This window comes from Agelaius phoeniceus, chromosome 4 (assembly GCF_051311805.1).
Source record: "Agelaius phoeniceus isolate bAgePho1 chromosome 4, bAgePho1.hap1, whole genome shotgun sequence".
NCBI lineage: Eukaryota > Metazoa > Chordata > Aves > Passeriformes > Icteridae > Agelaius > Agelaius phoeniceus.
The window spans coordinates 64,837,507-64,860,904 of record NC_135268.1 but is presented as its reverse complement, the minus strand read 5'-3'; the positions used below and the strand labels follow the sequence as shown (position 1 = coordinate 64,860,904).

General features: G+C 39.3%; 1 protein-coding gene across 3 annotated transcripts in view; it reads left to right on the top strand.

Moving 5' to 3' along the window:
* Positions 1-18,923, top strand: part of DOK7 (docking protein 7) — a 59,933-nt gene extending 41,010 nt beyond the window's left edge. For all 3 annotated transcript variants that reach the window (XM_077177766.1, XM_077177765.1, XM_054633716.2), the window contains 5 exons: positions 1,734-1,776; positions 10,968-11,033; positions 12,101-12,172; positions 15,022-15,174; positions 17,168-18,923. In XM_077177766.1, the coding sequence (XP_077033881.1) occupies positions 1,734-1,776; positions 10,968-11,033; positions 12,101-12,172; positions 15,022-15,174; positions 17,168-17,304 (471 nt within the window). In that variant the 3' untranslated portion in view covers positions 17,305-18,923. The remainder of the gene's footprint in view (positions 1-1,733; positions 1,777-10,967; positions 11,034-12,100; positions 12,173-15,021; positions 15,175-17,167) is intronic.
* The last annotated feature ends 4,475 nt before the right edge of the window (positions 18,924-23,398 follow it).

Genomic DNA, 23,398 nt, shown 5'->3' with positions numbered 1-23,398 from the left:
GGAAGAATTAGTTTTAAGACAATTTTTGTTTTGTTTTGTTTTGTTTTTTATTCATCTAACTGGCAAGCTTCTGGCTCCTTTTTATGCCACAGAGGTGATCTTGCAAAGCTGTTCTGGTGCTTTTTGTCACTATGAATCTGGAAAAACTTCTTCTGTAGGCAGGAAACTGCAGTGCAGTATCTTTGCTCCATGCTGTGGAGGTTATATTAGATGATCTGGGATTTTTGGGCTGATCTTGGATCCAAAAACTAAAACTCCCATAAGCAGCACCAGAGCAGGATTAAGTATGTAATCACTGAAAAGTTGTATAGAGATGGGAAAGCCTAGCCTGCTCCTCTTCCTGTGGGACAGTATTTTCAACTGCTGATTTTTTTTTTATGAGAACTGGTGTGATCAATCACATATTTAATGAAATTTAAAGTGAGTGAAAGTTTGAGTATAATAAAATGAAACTTTAAAAGAAAAAAAAGTGAGAGGAAGGCAAAGATATTCCAAATATACACAGAAGGGGGAGAAGAAAATCCCATTTTGATTGTGAAAAGGATTATGTGCCATGATGGTTATTTGTACCCACAGAAAGAAATGCCAGGCTTAAGTTCTATTTATCTCTTTAGGGAAATCAAGCTAATCTATGAATAATGACCCAGCATATCAAACCACTGGGTTCTCCTAGCATCAGTCATTGAACTGTACCCAAGATATTTGGAAGCAGAACATAAAAAATGAATGTCATCTGACAGCAGGCAGATCAGTACCAGAGCTAAAATAGCCCTGGCCATGCAGCCCCTGGTGTGTGACACACAGATCGTGCATATCTGCTTACGGAGGGTGCTGTGCTGCTGGGGTGCCTGGAGCCAGCAGCCACCCCCACTCAGCTCCTGGGCCACAGACAAAAGCTGACGTGTTTATATGAGGATATTTAACTGATATTTATGAGTAATGCTACGAGGCATGCAGGCCTTAGGTAATCATGAGAGTTTTTGTTTGGGTGTCATAGCAGGTGTGACAAAAGCATATGATTTGAGTGAGGTCACTTACCCCTTTTCTGCTTTGGTGTAATCACAGGGTGGGTTGGGATCTGCATTATGCTCTGCATTTGAAAACCATGCACTTACATTTGTACATGATGCCATAATAATTTCAAAAGGTTCTCCTACAGGCAAAAGCATGTTTTGCTGTGTTTTGTAGAATTATAAAAGGTAGTTTTACATCCCTCTATTGTTCTTTCTGCTGAGTTACCTTTGCTGCTGCCACTGTTAGTGAAGCCTCTGCCTTACAGAGGATTGCAGCAGGAGGCCTCAGAGTTGCAGAAATAATAGAATATGATGTACTGAAAAGGGAAATGAAGACATTCTTACAGACTGAAAAAATCACTTAATAACAAAACACTGCTTTTATTTTTCTTTTCTTATCTCAGGCTCATTTCTTTAGCTAATCAAAGCTGATTCTTCTAGTTATTTGTTGTCTTTCCTATAATTTCAATGACACTTTAACTGTGTCCCATATCTGTTGTAATTTCACACATCAAACTTCTGTTGGCATTTTTGCATTTTTGTTAAGTATAATCTAATATTTTCTGAAGTGCTGTGGGGCATTTTTCTCTTTCATAAATGAAATCTTGGCCACATTTCTGATTTCCTCCCCTCCCTTCTACTTTTATATACCTTCTGTATTTTGTCAGGTTTCTACTTCTTGTACAGATTTTTCATTCTAAAATTTTCTGTTTTCTTTAGGGAACAGCAGTATTACAGTCTGGAGTCTTACCAGCTATATCAGGTAGGAGCCATTTACTTATTTACTTTATTTAACAATGATGTTTTAGTCTCAAATTGTGATAAAAGAAACAGAAGATTTATGGAAGCAGAACTAAATAGTATATTGGGAGGTGTGCTGTTTGTGGTTGGTTTTTCTTCTGCAATCCATGACTTGGCAGTTATGAAATACATTGTAATCTGTAATAACCTTGGTTGAAAATATTTATATATTTGTTTCCCCCTTTCTTTTGTTAATCTGAAGAGGTTCAAAGTTGTTAGAGTCTTGAAAAAGCTGTTTAGTGCCTTTTCTACTTACATATTCAAAGAACAACAAGAACTTTTTCTTTTTAGGCTACATTAGTACCAAAGGCAAACATGATTTATATGTTCAGTGTGTATAGCCAGTTTCCTAAATAACAAAATCACAGGAATGAATCTTTACAGAACCAACTGGGAGATACTTCTGTCACATTGGTGAAACTATTGATTGGCCACCAAAATCACCAATGAGAGGACACTGAGTGTCTGGCCTGGAAAGATTATTATTTATGGCTGTCCTTGCAGTGTAAACCTCTCTATCAGTAGAATGTGTTGGTCACCTGAGTTCCCTGTCTAATTCAGCCAAACCGGTCTGGCACCTCTGAGTTATCATTTTACTCCAAAGAAAACATTTCATAAGCATTTTGTTTTGTGTGGTTTCTCTCCATCTTAGACCTTGGAGAGATCTGTGCAAAGAATTTGGTTACTGTCTTAAATGTCTTTCCATTCCTTAAATAGTTTACCAGATCCATTAAATTTCATGGGATTCCCACCTCCAATAGACATGGAGCAGCTCTTTGTGCTTGGGTTTCTTTACTACTTTAGAAAACCTTGGCCAATACATAAAGCAGTGTGACTGGTGGGTCTTTGTGTGAACAAATCCAGTGAGATACTCAGGATCAGGAGGTGTCTCTGGGGAAGGTTAAAAGTAACTCCTTCCTTGGTCTGCCTTAGCAGGAGAAAATCCAGAAGCATTTAGCAGATCTTGTTGCTAGTTATTTCACTCAAGTCAGTGGAATTACTCTTGATTTATAGAGGTGTAAGTAGAAGCCCAAATTGGCTCATTAATTTTATCTTTCCCTCTGGTACTCAAGTTTCTAGTCCTCCACTCAAACCAAGGAAACCAGAACACTTATGATTCAAGTGTGTGTAAATACAGGGAAACTTCTGCTGCATGTGGTGGGCAGAATGTTATTTCTGTATTAATTTCAGCATCAAGTTAATTTTGGATCCAAACAACATCTGAGAAAAATCTTTATCTCCGACTATTCATGCATATGAGGGAGTTAGCTGTTTTGATAAAACCTACCATGAAGCAAATTGGAACTGCAGAAATACACGGCATATTTTTATATCAACAGAAAAAGAAGTTTGAGCAGGTGCATTTTATTGTCTGGTACACTGGAAAAATATAGTTTATGAAAATAACTCTTGCAGGAAAAATATAAATGTTTAAGACAAATGCAGCATCTAAAGCCAGTGAGTGAATTTTTGTTTATGGGGTTTCACCTCTCAAATGTTCTAATATACCAGTACAATTTTATTTTTCAATGCTAAACCTATTTTTCAGAATACAAAAGGAGCTGCAGTTTTCTGTGTCTCATTGCATTTTTATTATCCTTAGATTGTTATTATTATTATTGTTATTATTATTGTTATTGTTATTATGTATTAGGGTGTTTTCTTTTATATGTGTGAAATTTTAAGTATAATTAAACTCAGCATTGCAAAGCTTTCAAAATAATTCTGTAGCATTTGAATATTTAATCTAAGGTATTAAGTGAGGTCCCAGGGTGCTGAGCAGTCATTCACACTGTTCTGTAGCACTGCATTAGAACTTGTCTGTGGTTCTCTATTATTATCCAGAAATAATAATAGAGAGATTGTTATCCATTGTTGAGAATAAAATAGAGGCATGCTAATTTGAGGTAGCTACTTTCAAAACCTGTATTGTGCATATACATGGCAAGATACATCTGCTAGCATAGATGACAATGACCTAACACCCAGATATAACATTTCCTACTGTAACAGTTCACTTACTCACAAATACATTTCTTTTTTATCATATTTTAATTTAAATACACTGTAGAATGCAAACCCATTCATTCCTGAGCTACAGGTGCCCACATCTTCTATGCAATATTTTTGCTCTCGAATGTCTTGGTCCTGTAGCAAGACATGGAATTAAACAGACACAAATAAATTGTTTGTGTATTTGTTAGTTTATTGGTAGGGAATGTGGGCATTCTTTTTCTCCTTTTAGTGACATATGCTGAGCAACAGACTCAGCAACTTTGGGGAATTGTGTTTCATTCTAATGGCAAAGAGAAAAGTGTTCTAAATATGGCAACAATTCTAAGTTGCATTATTAGATGGAAAAAAACAAGTTGGGGTGAATCATTTAATTCAGGTTTAAATAATTTGGTTGCCTTTGTTATAAATACCTTTGTAAATATTGATTAGAAAGAGAGACTGAATTAGATTACTTGAGTTTGTAGGAGGAAAATGTTCCCATTGTTATCATAGCTTTGTACTACAGATAAAGGTAAGGGATTCTTTTGAGTTGTATAATGTGTGAATGTGTGCTCTTAAGTATAATAGACTGCATTTATAGTTATGATGGACCTCAAAATGCCATGACAGGATAGAGGTTCAAAAATATGATTCAGATTTCCTGAGACTGCTGGATTCTGGAGACCCCTCAGTTTGGTACATTTTGTGTGAGCAGTTCTCAGGGGACCTGTGCAGAGGCTCTCATCACTGCTTAAGGAATCCTGCAGCTTGATCTGGTGGTTGCAGTTTCAGAGATATTTATGTAGGGCTTTTTCTCAGGAACTGTTCATGTGCTTTGAGTTAAGGGATTGTGAATAAGATCCACATTCAGTGTTGGGAGGTGAAACAATAGACTGCACATAAATTCCTTCACAGAATGGTGAGCTGAAGAGTTTGCCATTATCTTCACTATCTTTCTGGTACTATAAACCAAAGCACTGCAGGAAAAATAGGACTGAAGCAGTTGTCTAGTGAGTCTCTGCCCTTAGGTTTGGATGTTTTTCTCTGTATGTCTGACAAATGTTTAGTACTGCAGTGAGAATCCTTAATCCACCTCGAATCACCCAAAGTCCTCTGCAATTCTTACATTTACAATGTATTTCCTAGCAGTTTTGCCATTTCTATGGTAATTTAGGCCTCTTCTTTTAATCTTGTTCTCCTTTCTATTCCATTGCGACACCTTAGATAAGGAACCTCCAGCTCTTACTCATAGGGGCGAATGATTTCCTTCAAAATATTTGTATTTTCTCAGTTGAGTAGAAGTCTGTCACAGCAATCTTCTTTTATGAATGATGTTTAAACCATGAGGCTGTTCAGTGTGGAGGGGAAATGTCACTATTTTTGTCCTTGGGGAAATGCCACTATTTCTGTCCTTAGCTGCCAACCCCTTCCAAATGAGCTGAGCAGACTGAATCCCAAGACTCCTATTTAGAGAAGGGAGGCTGGGAGCTGGAATAGCTTGCAGAAGTGCTTAGGGAGGCTGCAGTCCCTGGAGAAGGCATTTCATGCCAGCTCTATGCACCATATTTCAGAAACTTTCATCCTTTCCTAGTTCCCACAGGGGAGCTGCTTGCCTGGGCATTCCCATGGGTCTGGCCCAGCCGTGAGTGTTTCAATGCTCAAATTAAACTTCCCTAGAGGGAGGTCTGACCTCCCTGCACCCCTGTGCCAGGGGCTCTGGCTATGCAAAAGTCAGTAGTTGAGTGGGCAAGTAACAAAAATGCTCCCAGGGAAGCAGTGCACTTCCAGTTTTGCTTTTTTGACTTGTAAATTATCTCTCTTTTCCATTTTCCCCTTATTCCATAGGAGCAGATTCACTGTCATTGCAGCAGACACTCTGCTCTCTGACAGCCTCTTTGCTGGCAATACCAAATCTACACAATGCTTGATGGGAAAGGTTCTGAGGGGATGAATTAAGGAATAAACATAAAACAGTGCTGTGGATTGGAATTCAGCTAAAGTATCACCTGAATGCTGATTATGAACACTGTATCTCTATTAAATTTTTCTTAGGTAGATAGGGACACAAGGCAGGCAGACTAGAAGAAAGAATAAAATTAAGTATATAACAGGTTCTGAAAACAAAGTCAGCTGGCTGACAGCTTAGCTTTTCTGATGGAAAATTAGGTCCTTTTTTGTGGATTTTAAAATATTTTTATTGCATACCTATGCAGCATGATGCTTTTATTTCAAGCTTAGGAGTCAGCTTTTAAGGAATTAATTCAGAGCAATGAGAAAGAAGAATCTGGGCCATACTGTAGTAGTTATTATTGCTGAGGTTGAAAACAATTTACAATTCTCACTTTTTTTAAGGATTTGTGCTGTCAGCTCCTGAGATGTAGGAAGACCAAGTACACTCTGATATTTTTATTGAGCCAGGGAAGGACTCTGTGTTGAACAGTGTCCACCATAGATATGTCATGTCATACCTTATAGGGCTAAACACTGTAAGATAGACAAGCATCATTCCAATAATTAATGAAATCCTGCCATAATGTGGCATGCTCTTTCTTGGTCCTGCTTTATTCTACAGGTCCACTAAAAATAATTCTGCAGAGGAAAAAATATAGGAGCTCAGAAAAAGTAAACTTATTAAAATACATATTGCATTTGCATACTAAATGTTGGCCTTGGTGAGTGTCTGAATTAAGAGAGGCATTTTCCCAGGGGGGAGAGAAAACTGTGGGGAAACCATGTCAGAGAATGATCCCAGTGCTGCTGCTTCACCCTCTGGGCTGAGCAGATCCAGCAGATCCTGTTCTCTGTACTGGGGCTGACAGAAGGTGGTGAGTCCATGCCACAGTAACCCTCTAGTCCTGTCCTTTGATTATTTGTGATTTGCTTCCCCACACCTTCTCTGACACTGAAACCTGGGGAAGTCTTATAGAACACAAAGGTGAGGACCTTATTTGCACATATAGTGCTTATTTCAAATTTAAAAAAAAAAAATTTTTGGTTTTGTGTTTGACCTTCATCCCTGGCCAGTGGAGATCCTGAACTTCACATGTATGAAGATTTTTGAATTAAATGTATGTAAAGCATCTTTGAAGATGTATTTTTCAAAAAAACCCCAGACACTGAATTTCCTGGCACAAGAAAATGGTAATAATTCTAGCTTAACACTTTTGCATTTTTAAGGATAAGAGGCTGGGCTGGAATGGCCCACAGCATGAGAAGATGAATAATTGCTAGAGGTAGTTAGATTCTCTGTTATTTTTTGCACAGATGTTTTTGAGGAGCAATATTTGAACAAGGTGCTTGAATGCATTTCTAATTTTGAGAGATTCTACCACTTTAAAGTTGTCCTTTAGAGAGACAGGAGGCATTTCTGAATATGGAGAAATCAGTAGAGCAAGCAAGCATTTTAAGTATCCCCTTCAGCTTTTATGTCTTGCAGGTAATGCCATTTTTATAACAGAAAATATATGAAATGACTTTGAAAATCGAAAAGAACGAACAGGAAGGTTTTGTAGGGCAAATATACAGGAGCAGGAAGTCTCCTGTTACATTTACATGAAACAACCTCCTGGTGCTCCTGCAGGGTTCCTCCTGCCAATCAGCTGCTTTAGCCTTTGGATGCTCTTTTAGGCAAGGGATCTGTTTTCAGAGGAGGAGATGGGAATGTTGCTTGGGTGAGTGGGTCAAAGTTCTTCATAATAAAGCTAGTTTTAATTCAACAAGAAGCAGGGTTTTATCACAGAATGTGGTGTTTTCTTCTGTTCTGACTCCTTGTCAGGAAATTTAATAGCCCAGACCTGAAGAGTTTGTGTCCCACCCCTCAAAGAGGCTGGGCAGTGAGAAGGGATCACTTGGTAAAGGCAGTGCAGGGCTGTGTGTGTCTCCTCACTGGTCATGCAATGCTAGGTCAGAAGATGTGAAAATGTAAACTGTCTGGGCTCAGTTTATAGTTTATATTCCATCTTCCCTCCTTATTTTTTTTTTCATGGCTCTTTCTTGTAGCACATGTGCTGTAAACTGTCCTTATGTTTGAAGAATGGGCATGAAGTAACAACTATAAAGCTAGAAAACTATAACTATGAAGTAATAACTATAAAGCTAGAAAAATATTTCAAATAGTTGTTGTCTTCACTGAGCTATGTTAAACTTCTGAGTCTAATCAAATGTCAGAATTCAAAATATCCTGCAAATTATTTTCATTTTGCCACATTTTGAATACCTTCTTCCTCTTGCAGATTGAGGAAAGTAGAAGTAACTCTCTTGATGAGATCCTCAGTTTTGAGAAAGACCTGAGTGAGTCAGCCACACAGACCTAGATGACAGGGGAAACTGAATAAAAAAATATTCTTAACAATCCCTTGTAAAATGAGAAGAATAATTGAAGGGAGCGTCTGTCTCCTGCTGGATACTTTTTTTGCTCAGGAATTTATCTTGCTTTTTCCATTCCTGCAAGTGTTAGCCTGGAATTCATGAATAAGAAACAAACCAGTTTATTCAGTAGTTGAGAAGAAGAAGGAAGAAAATATCTAGGTTGATCTCTGTTGACAAGTGTTTACACAATGATGTTCAAAACTTCAAAAAAAAATTCCCTGAGAGATTTGACTATGTAAATATTTGTTAGTTGCCAGATTTAAAAATTAGGAAAATGCAACAGGTCAAATCCTGAAACATTAACGTGGATCTTTTAAATAAGCCCTGAATGGGAAAATTTAAACTTGACCATAAATGGATTGGAATATCTTATTGTTTTAAATCTCTTTTCCTGTCCTGGGTGTTCTTTACAGATCCTAAAAATGTTGGTTAAGAATCCACAATGCCTCTGGAATAATTTCTGCTGAGTTGCAATAAGTTTTTGAGGGAATAAAAACCCCAACCCTACACTAGTTTTCTGATGATGCTGAAATTAGCATAAGGCTCTACTCTTTCTTCAAAGTAAGGGGAGGCTTTTGGCTTCATAAAACATATTCTGATGTTTTCAATGCAGAGAGAGGATGCACTGATATGAAAAAAGGAAGATGAGTTAAAGTGAATATATAAGTAAATCAGCTAACCTGGGGCTGTCCTATTTTTGCATTTATTTTTATCAGCAGTCTTGGTAAAAACAAAATTCTAAATAAGATTTTTAGTTGTTAAGTCCTCACCAGAGTTCTATAATCTGTAAAGGTTCTTCAATCTGACCTCCTTTGTTAAAATACAAAATCACATTTTCAGCATGGCATACTTTAAATTGAATTTTGTAGCCTTGGATTACCCTTGGATGTATATAAAGAGAACAAACTAAAGGCTTTAGTTCAGTTGTGCCCTTTTAAAATGGTTTTTTACTATTTTTTTAATCCATTGTCCTCATTAAGTGAAATAATAAGTGGCTTTTTAGATTTATTTTATAAAAGTAGGATTAATTTTACAAACTTAGAAACCCTTAGACTTAGAATTAAAATTGTGTGTATACTTATACAGGAGGGAAAAAAAAGAACTTGCCTTTTTCTTTAGATTCCCAGGCTGTGCAGCTTTCTTAGATATTTCAGCATATTTATCTTACAGCATTTCTTCATGTTGCATAAGAGCTGTGGTAATTTTTGGACGCTATTTTAAAAACAATTTGCAGAGCAGTGTCTCACCTGCTCAGAGACTATTCATCAGCTTAGAAAAGTGTTAATTTTAAATGTGGGCCCCAGCAGGCTGCAGCACATGGCAGCAGGGGCAGGGTTACTCATCCCCACAGCCTCCCACCCGCTCCCTGCTCAGCTCCATCTCCTGCACACGCAGTTCCCTCACAACTGTTCATGCCAGGACAGAAATGCCACTGAGCTCTGCTGAGGTGGCCACAGTGACACAGCAGAGAGCAGAGGTTCAGGGTGGATGGGGTGAGGTCACCCCACAGCCAGCAGTGGTGAGGATGCTGCTGAGCTTGCTGCCTAAAGAAGGAGCTTGTGTGTGCAGCCAAGCCACACTGCAGGGCTGCCACCCTGCAGCTTTCTCAGTTGATGGCTCTTGTTTCCCCAAATTTCCCCAGTGCAGCTTCCTGCACTGGAAGGGAGGCTGGCTGTGCCATCTGGGGTGTCCATGGCTGGAACACTGGGAGGGCGTTTCACAAGAACCTGGATTCCATCCCCATGGAGCAGATCCCTTGTGTTCCCTTGCCTCTGGCCTGCTGTGTCCATTCTGAACATGGCTGGTGGAGTGCTGAAGTGGGGCAGTTTTCTCATTCACTTACGCAGCAGGCACAGGGCCTGCAAGGCCTCCCTGGCGGTCAGCAGCCTAAGATAGGAAATGCCCAGTCACCATGGCTGGAGCTAAGAGGGCCCTCTCCCACCTCCAGACCCTTGCTTATCTCTCTGTCAGACTATAGGTCACCTCCCTTTTGACCCTTGCTATTGGACAATTCCTAAAACTCCTGTGCCCTGTATAAAGAGCTACTTGTGCCCAGCTTGGCAGAAGAGCTGTCCCTGAGGCCTTTGCAGAAGGCCAATAAAGACAATCCTGAGGAACCTCACACGGCCTTCTCCTCTCTCTCCCTGTGTCTGCCCAAGGCACTGAGCAAGGCAAGAGCTGAAATCACAAAATGAGCTGATAATCACAAAGATCTGATCTCACTAAGAGCTGAGCTTGCTGAGGTAGCTGCGACTGGGAGCTGCCTGGGAGCCCAGGCAGGCTGTGCTGGACAAGGCTGCGCTCTCCAGAGCAGCGAGGTCAGCTGGGGATACCCCAAAACCCAGCCAGAGGTCACATTGCTCTTAGACAGGTTTTGGATCCACTCTGATCGGATTTTAATGAGCACTTTAAACTTTGTTGTTGCTAAAACTATATTATGGATTGCAAAGGCATCTCCCAACTCAGTTCTCATTGCCATTTTACGTCTTAGCTCAAGACAGTTTTCCCTGTGAGGAACGTAGTACTCACCACAAACAGGAGGGACAGCATCCTTAGGTTTTATGGAAGGCATCCTTTCTCTCTAAAGAAAGAAAACAACAAAATTAGATTTTAATGCCCCAAACTCAGGATTAAGCATTTAGCAAAAATTTTTAAAAATTGGCAAAAAGAAGAACAATGACTTGTAATTCTTTGTGTTTTGTTTTATTTTTTTTCTAGATGTTTCAGAAACGTCTACTAAAAATGAAACAGGTATTTAGATTTAATATGAATCTCTGCCTTTGAAAACAGGTGGTGCTTCTGTCATGGCAGCTTCTGGGTCTTTGAAAGTGCATAGAGGGCACAGTCTCCAAGCTGGTAAGTAAAAGTAACTATGAGGTGTGTGTGCATGTAAATTGAAACTAATTTAAACTGAAATTATTTTAAACTTCAGAAAATATTAATGGTAATGCATTATTTGATTCCCTATTGTAAGGCTTACGTATTTCTTTGGGTTTTTTGCTTTGAGGAATTTTTGTCAGAAAGGCATTGACAGATGGGATAAGTTTAGAAGAGGCAGTGACAGATGAGATAACTGACAGAGTATAAGCAGTAATCTTATTCACAGCAGTGAAATGCTGCCATCACTTTAACAAAGGGCACCCACCAAAAAAATTCACCTCAGGTCATGAGAAGTCCTGTACCCTAACAATGATATGCTGGGAAAAAACACCCACCACATTTAAATATACTTCTTTATGATAATGGAGGATAAAAACACTGCCAGCAGATAGATGATGTGTGTTTGTCATTCAAAATTAATTGCAATATGTTCATTCTATGGACGCAGCATTTTTGCTTGCTTGGTTTTAACTGGGGTGGAGTCTGAGATTGTGAAGAAACGTGGGCATCTCTTTTCAGCTTCATGCTCAGGAAAGACCAATGATGTCATGCAGCCTGGCTTCTTTGTAAAGATGGAGATTTGCACTTGGAAAGCAAAGTTGTCTTTGAAAGGGCTAGCTTAAGCATTTTTGGTGGTTTTTCAGAAATCCAGAAGTTATCCATCATGCTGGAGGTGGAATTTTAACAAGAGTCTTCCAGATGCTCCCAAGATCACCCACGCATTGCTCCCTGATTCATGCATGCAAGACAGCTCTGCTCCCACACTGCTGTACAGCAAAATTCACTGCTGTTGACTTCAGTGGCCCTCAGTGTGAATAGTTGTAAAAGTGCCCTAAATTTTATTTCCTTGGTGTTACACTTATAAGGAAATGCTGACATCAACATCACAGAAAAGTCAGCACTAGGAACTGTTTTTGCTTTCTGAGGTTATTCGGTGAGATTTAGTTTAAAAGGTTACAAGTCAAAACCAGAAAAGCATAGGCTTTGATTATATTGCACAAATTCCTAAATCCAAAGCCATTAACAGTGTTCCTGTCTTCTAGGTCCTAAAGGTGGGTATGAGATGCTAGCACTTCCTTCAGAGCCTGGAACACCAACTAGTTCTGAGGAACTTGGTCAGTACAGATTTTAGTGCAGAGATCACTAACACCTCTTGGTTTTTTTTATGTTCCTTTTTTTAAATTTTTTTTTATTGTTGAGATCTCTTCTAAGTGTAATTTTTGAAGTGTTGCCCTTTGAACATGTCAGTTTCACATGCATGCTCACATACACACTTATCTTTGGGATGTAGTTATAGTGCTGGTTTTCTTTCTGTGTAATGTTCATTTCTGAGAATGGTGCCTATATTGGGGAGAAAATATGAATAACTAACACTTCCTGAAAGAAAGGCTGCAGCACCAGTTTCAAATGTAACTTTTTTCTTCCCTCCCCAGTTATAGTATTTTCCTTCCTTTTCCCCTCAGTTGAGGGCCACTAAATTTTCACTTTAGCTCTTCTCCTGTTACTTGCTTGACTATCTTTTTTGATTCCTACAGTTTCCCCTTTTCTCTTCAAGCAATCATGATATTCTAGGAATTCTTTCAGAATGTTCTAGCCATGCATTGTGGTCTGTTCTTCTCTGAAATCCTCTTTTCATAATGTTCTCAAGTACTGGCCTTCGGACCCCTCTTGGAAACATCTTCTTTCTCTGTCCAGCCAGAAGGGACTGTTGCAAGCACTGTCCATGGCTCACTCTGTACACCATGCTTTCATTAGTTGGAACATTTGACTGTGCTTCTTAAATAAACTCCTCTCTTCAAACAAATAAAAGCCAGTTTTCAGTGCCTAATAAGATTTTTTTTTGTTTGGTTGGGTTTTTTAAGGAAAAATGAAAACCAAGTATTCCTATTTTTGCAAAGAAAGCACAGTTTCTATTGAGACAACACTGACTGAACTACAGAAGGCTTTTCCTTTACTTCCATTCCAGTTTGCCCAACTGTTTTGGGTTTTTTGTTTGTTTTTGTTTGGGCTTTTCTGTCTGAGGTTTTTTTTTCCTTTTGTTTTGTTTTTTTCTTCTCCTCCTTCCTCCTTTGAGAAGAATTTTCAACTCTTGCCAGGTTTTGCTTTTTTTTTTCTATGTGTTTCTTTTGCTTTTCTTGCACAAAGCCCTACCAATTCTCCATGTGTAGTTTTTTAGCTCTCAGGAAAATCCCTTGGCTTGTTTGCATCAGGTATGATGCTCAGCTTCCTTAAACCTGTTAACTGTTTAGTTCTACAGGGGATCTTGCTAGTTTTCATGCTAGCTAACTTTGAGGAGGTTTCACTTAACACTTCTGTTACATCATTTTAACAGCATACAGAAAGACTTCAAAAATGATCTTTCCCTTCAGGACTATTCGTGACTCTGTACTCAAGATTGTCACTTGCAACTTCTAACTTTTTGTGATGCAGGTTTTCAATGCTATGATTTTTCTGAGTCCCTTCTTGCTCAACCAGGCCAAATTCCTTTGCAATACTTTGGACACAATAATTGAAAATAATTTTTGAGAATGATATTTGATGAAAATACAAAAATTCCTTCTGCATTCGGTTCTGCATTGATTTTGTCATTTTGTTCTTAACATCTTGCTTTGCAACAGCAACTTGAAGTCTGACTGACAGAGAAATATTTGTATACTTTTTGGATTTTCCTATGTTTTTTAATGAAAATCTGTGAGAAAACTGGCCAAATTTCCAGTCTTTCCAGTATTTGGACTGTACAGTAGACTCCTTTGATTTAAACAGCTTAAGCCTGGGGAGATCCCATTATACTGGAACGTACTCATACTGTTGCCTAACATTGTATAAGCTATTTCTGCTACTCATAATACTTCCAAAAAGATGAAAAAGTTTCCCTCAGTGGTTATTCACTGCTGCTCTTTTCTGGATATAAGAAGTAATTTTTCTCTATGCTCTAAAATGCCTTGATATCCTACTGCCTCTCTGTTCACATCTCAATAGGGTCTGAACAGGCAAAAAAGGAAAAGCAGCATTTTGGATAAAAAAAGACTTGATATGAGTTCTTAGGGATAAGGAAGGTTAAGGAAGGGCTCAAGAGGAGAACTTCATGAAAAAGGAGAACCTCAAAGTGACAGTGTTTTCCCTCTGCACTCCTCTGTCTCAAACTGCCTTCAGAGTAGAAAGTCTTTAAGGCTAAGGACTCCAACTGGACTGAACAGGCAGACAAGATTAAAATAATTGAAAGCAGGGCTAGATGAGGTCTTGAGAATTAAACTAGTAGACAAAAAATTGTTTTTGAGTCAAAATTGTTTTACAGAAACTGTTTACTAGTAGGTGTTGGTCTGTGTCTTTTTTAGAAAGTTCTAGAAAACTCTGTGGGATTTCCTCTAAAGTTCTTGTGATTTTTACTATCTAGAAGGGTTTTCCCACTATTTTTTTCTTGCAGTGAAAGTCCTTTAACATCTTCTTGTCTTCTCCTGGCATTATTCCTATCTTTTTCAGTTCTGCACAGGGAAGCTCTCAATGTTGTCTCCTTAAGATTGCCCTCTCTTTGCTTGAAATGGTTCTTCAGTCCCTGTTTTTGGGATGGGCTTTAAGAGCCTTTACTGATTTTGCTTTCTGTCTTGCAGATGATGTAGTGGTTCACATCTTCCTAGAACAAATTACTTCACATAAAGCTCTGCTAACCTAAGGTAGTGCTGCTGTTAGAAATATCTGCAGAATTTTTGCCTTCTGCCACAATACAGCAAGACCCTGTGGGGTCTGTGTTCTGTCTGTGGTCTGTGGCCTTCTGAACAGATCCTGACTTGATCGGTGTCTCAGGATATTTAAAGTAGAAGCTGCAGTTTTCTCATGTCCCATTTACCACTGAGGAATGTCCTGTTTGGCAAGCAGAGTTATTGCTGCCCAGTGTTTGCTTTCTGTGTGTCTGTATGAACATTGGTCATTGCAAACAGTGCCTGCTGTAACTTGTTATTTATTTCAGAAGGGGCTGTAGGTTATTCAGCTGATGTCCCTACACCAGATCGACCCCACAGTGAGGCAGCCACCTATGTTAATATTCCTGTCAGCCCTACTTCCAAAAAACAGCTTCACTACATGGAACTGGAGCTTCAAGAATCTAGCACAAGCATAAGAGGTAAGGAAGCCTGTGGTACATTTAAACAGCAAAGAATGTGCAGAATGTATAGGGTATGTGCAATCCTGATTTCATACAGGGAGCAGATGAGGGAGCTGGGGGTGTTCAGCCTAGAGAAAAGGAGGCTAGAGGGAGACCTTTATCCTCCTACCTGAAAGGAGGCTGTAGTCAAGTGGGGTCAGCCTCTTCTCCCAGGAAACAGTGACAGGACAGGACACAGCCTGAAGCTGCCCAAGGGGAGGTTCAGGTTGGGCATCAGGAAGAATTTTTTTCACGGACAGGATCAAGCATTGGAACAGGCTTCCCAGGGAAGTGATGGAGTCATCATTCCTGGAACTGTTCAAGAATCAACTTGATGTGGCACTCAGTGCTGTGGCTTAGTTGATGGTGGTGCTTGGTCAAAGCTAGGACTCAATGATTTGGAGGTCTTTTCCAACCTTAATGATTCCATGATCTACCAACAGGCTTCTGCTAACAGAGGAGTTGAACCCTCTTATGTTTCTGAGGCAGTTTTTTTTTAATTGGCATCTCTTCTTGAAAAAGATTTTTGAGTAATGAAGTTCTATAAGATGTTGCATCCTTTTGACAGGTGATTGTATATGCACTCCTTCTAAAGTGAACATTTCAAACTCTGGAGTTTGAAAGACAGTAATTTGCTTGTGTTCTCAAGATTTTCATTGCATATTAGGACTACACTTATCTCATTTTTCTTGGCTTCAGAAACAGGGCTGTGGGTGTACAGGGCTTGCTCCTGAAGACACTGGCTCTGGAGCCATGCAGCAAATGATTCAGAACAGAACACAGTGTTCTTCTATCTGCTCTCCATGTGGGCATGTGAAAGTGCTACAGAGAGAATGCAAATGATTTCATTTTTTATGGTTTTTTTTTTTAATTATTTTGTTTAGATTGGATATTTTACTTCTAAGGCTTAACTTGGGCAATTAGCACATAAACATGCAATACACCTGCTATGTGTTGTCATTGAGAGATGCAGTCCTTGCTACAGCAATCCTTTCATCAGAATCTGGCATTTAATTCCTTGCATTTGAAATTGATAAGTTATCCATCTATACTTCTCAGCTATAAAGATTTTAATTTTCAGTCTTCTAATTTCAGCAATTTTATTAACTTGAAATGCTAGCACTTTTCCAATGCTTTTTGATTTTTAAATGTTTTTATGTTTTTCATTATGTAATTCTAAGCTTCTCCTGGATCTTTATGCAGTTCTCTCTACAACATTGTGTTGAAATGTAAAAGCAATGTTTTCTCTTAAAGACAATGAACCAAGGCATTAAAAATGAAGAGTTAAAGACTATAAATTTTCCTAAATGTCAACTACCCTCCCAATCTCAAATTTTGTAACTATAAAGGTGCCTGTAATGACCACAAATATTTAATTTTTTTCCTATTAAAGTTTTCCCAGCCTCTAGCCTTATAGAAGTATTTTACTGCTTAACTCTTAATACTTAATACTTAAGTATTTTACTTAACTTAGCTTGTCTCCACTATTGCCAAGAAAAATGAGCTGAAGTGTCATTCTGTGTGAGGCTGAAGGTGTTGCTCTGGTAAACATTGACAGGGTGCCTAATCCAGACAAAGAACAGTGCCAGCTGCCACAAGAGTTTTCTGTTCAAAAAGCAGGAGCTGATCTCCTGATTGGTAGCTTGGTGAGGAAGCCTCTCAAAAGTGGGAGAGCCAACTTCAATTTTGTCCTTGACTGGGAGTAATAGGGGTGGAGATTCACACCTGGGGCAGAAATGCAAGTGGTTCATTTGCTTATTTGAGGAAAACTAGACCACTAGAATATGTAGCTAACAGAGCTTTCGAGGTGTTTTGTTTTAGTGGTGGCTATCACCTTACTCCCTTTACACAGCTTTCTCTGAGACTGGACAAAGATATGCCAGAAAATCTATGGAGGGAGTATCACAGCAGCTTTTTTGCTCAGGAATGTGTGAGGGGTGCAGCCTGTTACAGATTCCATGTGGTGTTTCAGGGAGTGGATCGTCCCGGTATGCCCAGATTGACATCGCAGCCACGGAGACGGCGCACAAGGTGGGGACGCAGCACGCGCAGTGCCGCCAGGAGCGCCTGCAGGAGCTGGAGCACAAGAAGAAAGGAGCTCAGCAGTGACCTGGCCAAGAAAGAACTTTGTGCTCACCACAAATCCATACTAATTCATCTTCCAAAAGATTCACGTTTGTTGTAAAAATGCACTCACACAAATCGCTGCCATTGCTCCTTGCAGTTATACCAGATTCATTCCGATGTTTTGATTCCTGATTGGAAAGCTGGTAGCACGAGGGGTGTGTTTGGTCTTTCCTTTTGTTTCAATTTGGTTGTAAAGTCCAGATTTTTTGTCATATGCAATGACAGATGTAAGTTACCTTTCTCTATAATTCTAAAATCATGGAGAACCTGGAACCAATTTCAGTGTTTATTAAATGGTGGCATTTTCTTTGAAAATAAAGAACTTGAATGTGTGTAGGTAAGGGAATGTGAGTGTGTGTGGTAAGTGTACACATATGTTTGCATATGTCTGTATGTAAGCACACATTACTGATAAAATATATGTATATATCTGAGTGTACAAAATATGTAAAACCTCTATTAATATATTAATGGACTCTTACAAAAGCAAGAAAATTCAGTGCCTGCTCTTTTTGCAGGTACAGTTTTGTTCAATTTATGTGCTTATTTATGGACATTCTCAACTATACCTATGGATAATTCAGTTTTATACCTCACCAAGTCCTGCAGCTTTGGCTAAAGTTGCTCAGATGTAAAAGCTGGAGTGTCAGGGATGCACATGTGTCTGCAAACAGACAAGAGCACACAAACAAGTTATTTAATTATGTCTGTAAACCACAGTAATATGAAGGGGCATTTGTGTGTTTCTGTTCTTAAAAAGCCTAGGTCGAACCATGAGTTTGATTTTGTAGTTGCTGGGTACCTGTAATTCTTAGCAATTTTCCTGGAGCTGAACAAATATATCACTTTGAAAATCAGGTCTCAGTTTTCTCCCACAGCATATTTTAAAACCAAGGTATTCAAAAGAAACATTTGCTTTTCAAAATTGGGTCTTTAATGTCACAAAACCTATTCCTAATGTAAAACCAGCATCCACCTTAAATCTAATACTTTATTGAATTATTCTTTGCTGTCCCTAAGTAGCATAAAACCAGCTCTGTGTAAGAGGATTATATCTGCAGAGATGCTACAGCCTTGAGGCACAACAGGATGTTGTCTTGTAGAATAGGTTTACCCATGAATCTGCCATATCTTGCTTTTGTACAGTGAGAGTTTGATTCAAAACTTAATTTCCCATGTTGTCTCTATGTAAATATTTTTTTGTCCTCATATAAAATGTTATTTAAATAAAATGTTATATAAAATGTATAGCAGTGATATAGACTAACAAAGAAATGTACTTAAGAAGGAAAGGAATTTTTTTCTGATAAAATATCAGCTTTGGCTTCCAGAAGTTGCCAGGAGTGACATCTTGGGTATTATGATTTTTTGTTTGTGTCCTCTTAAGATCCAATGTTACAGCCAAATTCTGTTTTCTAGGTATGATTATAATTTTTATTCGTCGGTGGAAGTTTTGTGCCAGTGAGGGTTTTACTAAGTGACTTAAAATGAGAGGTGGGCTGTTGTTTCTGAGGCAGAATTTAGCCTACAAATTTTTTTTAATGTAGCCTCAATAGTAATGTAAAATACCAGAAATCTCTCAAATAAAAAAACCCCAGTGTCTGAGAGTTGACAGTTGCCATTCTTCTCTGTCCTGTGTTCAGATGTATTTTTTCTGTTGATCCACCTAGCATATTTCTGAAGGGAAAAGAGATCTTTCTTATGAAATTCTAAGTTTAAAATATTTTTCTTTGATAAGTGTACAGTGGTGTACAGAAGTGATCACAATGGTGATCTGCTTTTTAAATTTCAGTACAACTGGAATAGCTTAGGCTTCTTGGGGCCAGGTTTATCTGAGCTCTTCAGTCAAGGATCCTCCACTGGAAGACTTGCAAGGTTAAATCTCTTCATATTTAGGATGAGCACAGCTTGACTGATGCATTGAAATGTAGTGTTTTCCATGACAATATATAATAAAACTACAATATTTTTATTGCAAAAATCTGTTTATCAGGAAAATATATTACCCAAGGTCTCTACAAAGGCTGCCTTTCTGAATGTTACTTGCATTAAATCTGGGACTTGTAGCATGGGTAAGGATTTGACACAATAGTAAAGGGCATCAGATTGCTGCTGGCCTCACAGAGGAATCACAATTAAAAAAAAAAATTTCAGGTTGAGCAGTGCTGTGAATCTGTGCCTGCACATGGTTTTCTGTGCACATGTGTTTGTGTATGTCATAGTAATTTCTGTTTCTTTTAAATTATTTTTACTTCACTAGAATAGGACAAATAGATGAGTTTCACTTAGTTTTTAAATTAACTTCATATTGTCATGCACTAAATTATATCAGGAGCTGAAGCAGGAGGCCAAGCCATACTGTTGCATCTGTTAGAAACTGGTTGGTTTTTGTTTTTCAGTAGTACCTGCAGGTTGTACCTCCCTGTCAAGTTACAGGCTTGACATTTCTGTCGAAGGAACTGGAGTTTTCTCATTGGAACAACAGGAGCTCACAGAAATGGAAACCTTTTTTCCTAAATAAATAAAATCATGTGCCTTCAACTTCCACCAGTGAACCAAGGACAATGGAAATCAAACCATAGCCCTATTAGCAGCCTTGAGCTTGTTCACACACCTTGCATAAAAACATGTGCATGAGGGATCTAAAATACAGTTTGTGATTTCTATGGGAGGAGTCCAGATACAGAGCTCTTTACAAAATAAACCAACCAGCCAACCAACCAAAAAACCAACTCTCCCACGCTTTTGGAAATAAATGCAGCTTGTAACTTCTGATGATAAAAAGAAGGATTTGATAATTTTAAATTTAGCACTGTATCAGAGTCAGATCTCCTCCTGTTTCTACCAGGAGCAAAAAGTATTAATTACCAGAAGAACAAGACAATGTGATGTGGCTGGTACTTCTGAAAGGTGCTCTTGAAGGACTTTAATGTGACAGAAGTGCTCTTGGTGATGAGTAAAAGCTCTCATCAAGTGCAGTCTTTGGGCATAGCATTGGTGTGCTGTGTGTACCTCTTTCTTCCTGATAGACCTGCTGCCAAATGTAACTGCTGCTTCAGTGGGGCCAATGGCTTGGTTCATGAGCTGCTGTGGAACAGTTTTACATGCAAATATTTGGGTGATGGAATTTTCTCCAAGGTAACGGGCTGCAGGATGGAGGGCTGGAGTTCGGAGGGATTTAATTCCCAACAATGCAAATAATTGTCTGGGTTTTAATAGCACTCTGGCACCTAGTTGTGGAAAATGCCAGTAGGTGTCTTTAGGCATGTAAATGTTTGTGAAAATCTGCCCTGAGAGTTGTTTTCAGCAAATGGCTTGGAAAAAATCCTCATTTTTCCTCTCTGCTGTAAACAAAACAGTTTTAATTCGTGTAGCTTGGAAAACTATATTTGAATTTGAATGATGAGTGATTGCATTTTTTGTGAGATGCTGAAACATGCAGCCCTTTGTAAGTTTCTCTTCTAGTTTGTCTGGAATAAGACACATACTTGGTACAATAATCACAGGAAGAAGACACAGTATTTTATGTATGTATTTTACTGTTACTTTATTTAACAGTATGAGTTACTGTTAAAATTATGGGGATTGTTTTAAGATGACAATGCTGTTACATTTTTTTGTCACCTTTTCTTTGGGAAGATCCTCAGCTCTCATTTGACCAGTCATACAAACCATGTTCTACAATCTAACTTGAGAGGAAAAGTTAATTTAATCTCATACAGCAATTAGAACAAGCAAAGCAGAGTAAGGCTGGGAGAGTTAAAAGTAATTAAAAGGAATTTTTGTAAGGTGCAGGTCTGCACCAAACACAGTACAAACACAGGGCAAAAGAGGTGAATGTGTGTTCAGCTTTGGTACAGCCTCATCTCGAGTGATGTGTGCAGTGCTTGGCCTCACAATTTAAGAAGCAAGGACGGGTCCCTGAATGTGTCCAGAGAACATCAAAGCTGGTGAAAGGGCTGGGAGTGCTCTGAGGGGAGGCTGAGGGCTCTGGGTTTGTGTTGTTTGGAGCAAAAGAGGCTGAGGGGTGACCTCATTGCTCTCTGCAGCTTCCTAAGGGGAAGCAGAGAAGAAGGTGCTGAGCTCTTCTTGCTGGTATCCAGAGATAGGATGTGCAGGAATGGTTTAGATTGGACTTTGGGAAGCATTTCTTTAGCAAGAGGTTGGTCAAACATTGGAATAGGCTTCCCAGAGAGGTGATTCTTGTCCCAGGCCTGGCTGTGCTTAAGAAGCATTTGGAAAATACCCTTAATAACATGCTTGAACATTTGGTCAGCCCTGAATTGGTCAGGCAGGGGGATTAGTTGGTTGGTACTGCTCCCTCCCAGTTAAAATCTCTTTTCTCTTCTCCTCTTCTCTTCCTCTTCCTCTTTCTCTTCTCTTCTCTTCTCTTCTCTTCTCTTCTCTTCTCTTCTCTTCTCTTCTCTTCTCTTCTCTTCTCTTCTCTTCTCTTCTCTTCTCTTCTCTTCTCTTCTCTTCTCTTCTCTTCTCTCTTCTCTTCTCTTTCCCATCTCATCCCAAAGATGACAGGCTTCACTCTGTAGCCTGTCATCTTTGGGATGTAGCCTCACTCTGAGTGATATCAGTTGGTTATTGATATATCAGCTATCAATTTTCTCTTAAAGGCTGGAATATAAGTGACAGGAAAGTACATGTAATCTTGACCTGGATTCTGATACAAGAAATAGCTTGGTAAGATAGTGAGCAGGTTTAGGAAAGTGCAGCTGACATGTGAACTTTGAATTTAGTAAAAACTTGAGGGTGAGTGAACTTTAAAACTTATATACTTTCAAATGCTCGCCTGCATCAGGGCATGAAGAAATAATTCAAATTTATTATCCCACTGTGTACACAGAGGCGTATGTAACATCACCATTTTACTGAAATAATACGTGTCAACTTATCTGAGGAATATGCAGTAAGGGGGGTGGGATCAGAAAGCAGATTTAGCATGACAGTAATTTTTCTCTACATTATATGGTTGTGAAATCCTTAAAAGGAAAAATAAATAAATAAAAAAGCTCTAGCATCTGCTATTGTATAAGTTAAATTTTACTCATCTGTGGGCTGAGCTGGAAATTTATGGATAGTCCATATACAGAAAATAGAGCTGATTAGATGTTCAGAAAGGAACCTGCTCTTTGGATACTGGAGTTCTGTTATGTAATGAATCCCTCAGATCCATCTTCCCCCGTGCCTCTGCCACATTTGGAGGATGTACCCCATGGCCTGCCTTTGGCTGCTGTGACACTCTGTCCTTTTACTGCCAACAGCCAGCTGTACTGGACACAAATTGGGAAGCACAGGAAAGTGTCTTCCTGGGAATTTGATGAAGTAGGTAGGTGTCAGCAGAGAACCAGAAAGCAGCAGCTGTCCTTAGGCAGCACTGGCAGGAGGGTAGCACCACAAGATGTGTGTGTGTGAAGAGCCAAGTGCTGTGAAACAGAGAGCACTGGAACCTGAAAGGAGAGTGCCCCTAATTCTGTGTTCAGCTGCACCAGTGTCATTTACAGTTGCTGGGGTGTTTGGTAGAGGTGGATCAGGTCTGCTGAAAGCCTAGGACCTGATCTTGGATTTGCTGTCTCTGTGCTTTCTATGGTGAATCACAGAATTATGACAGTAGTGACCAAAAGTGACCAGAAGTGACAGAAGTGACCAGAAGTGATGACTGTGGAATGCCTCTCCTGCAGTGACAGCCCTGGGTGTGCTGCTTTGGAGCTCTGCAGACAGCAAATACAGTGGGAACATTCAGAGCCTCTCATTGCTGTTGCTCTGTCTGGGGAATTGTCAAGGTGCCATTGCAGCCTGCAGCTGGCCACATCTGCAGCGTGGCCTGTGATGGGAGCCCTGTCCCTCTGTCCATCAGCATGGAGCTTGCCCTGAGCACTGCAGGGAGAAACAGAATGACTGGAAATGACTGGAAAACAGAAAACTGGTGGCCAAGCAGCAGCACTGCCCATGTGAAGATGCCAAACTAACTGCACCTTGCTCTGTCTCTGCTCTAAGTGGTCAAAGCTGAACAGGGTGAGATACTCTGTTCCTAGGTTGGAAGGAGCTGATGGAAATTCATGGTTTT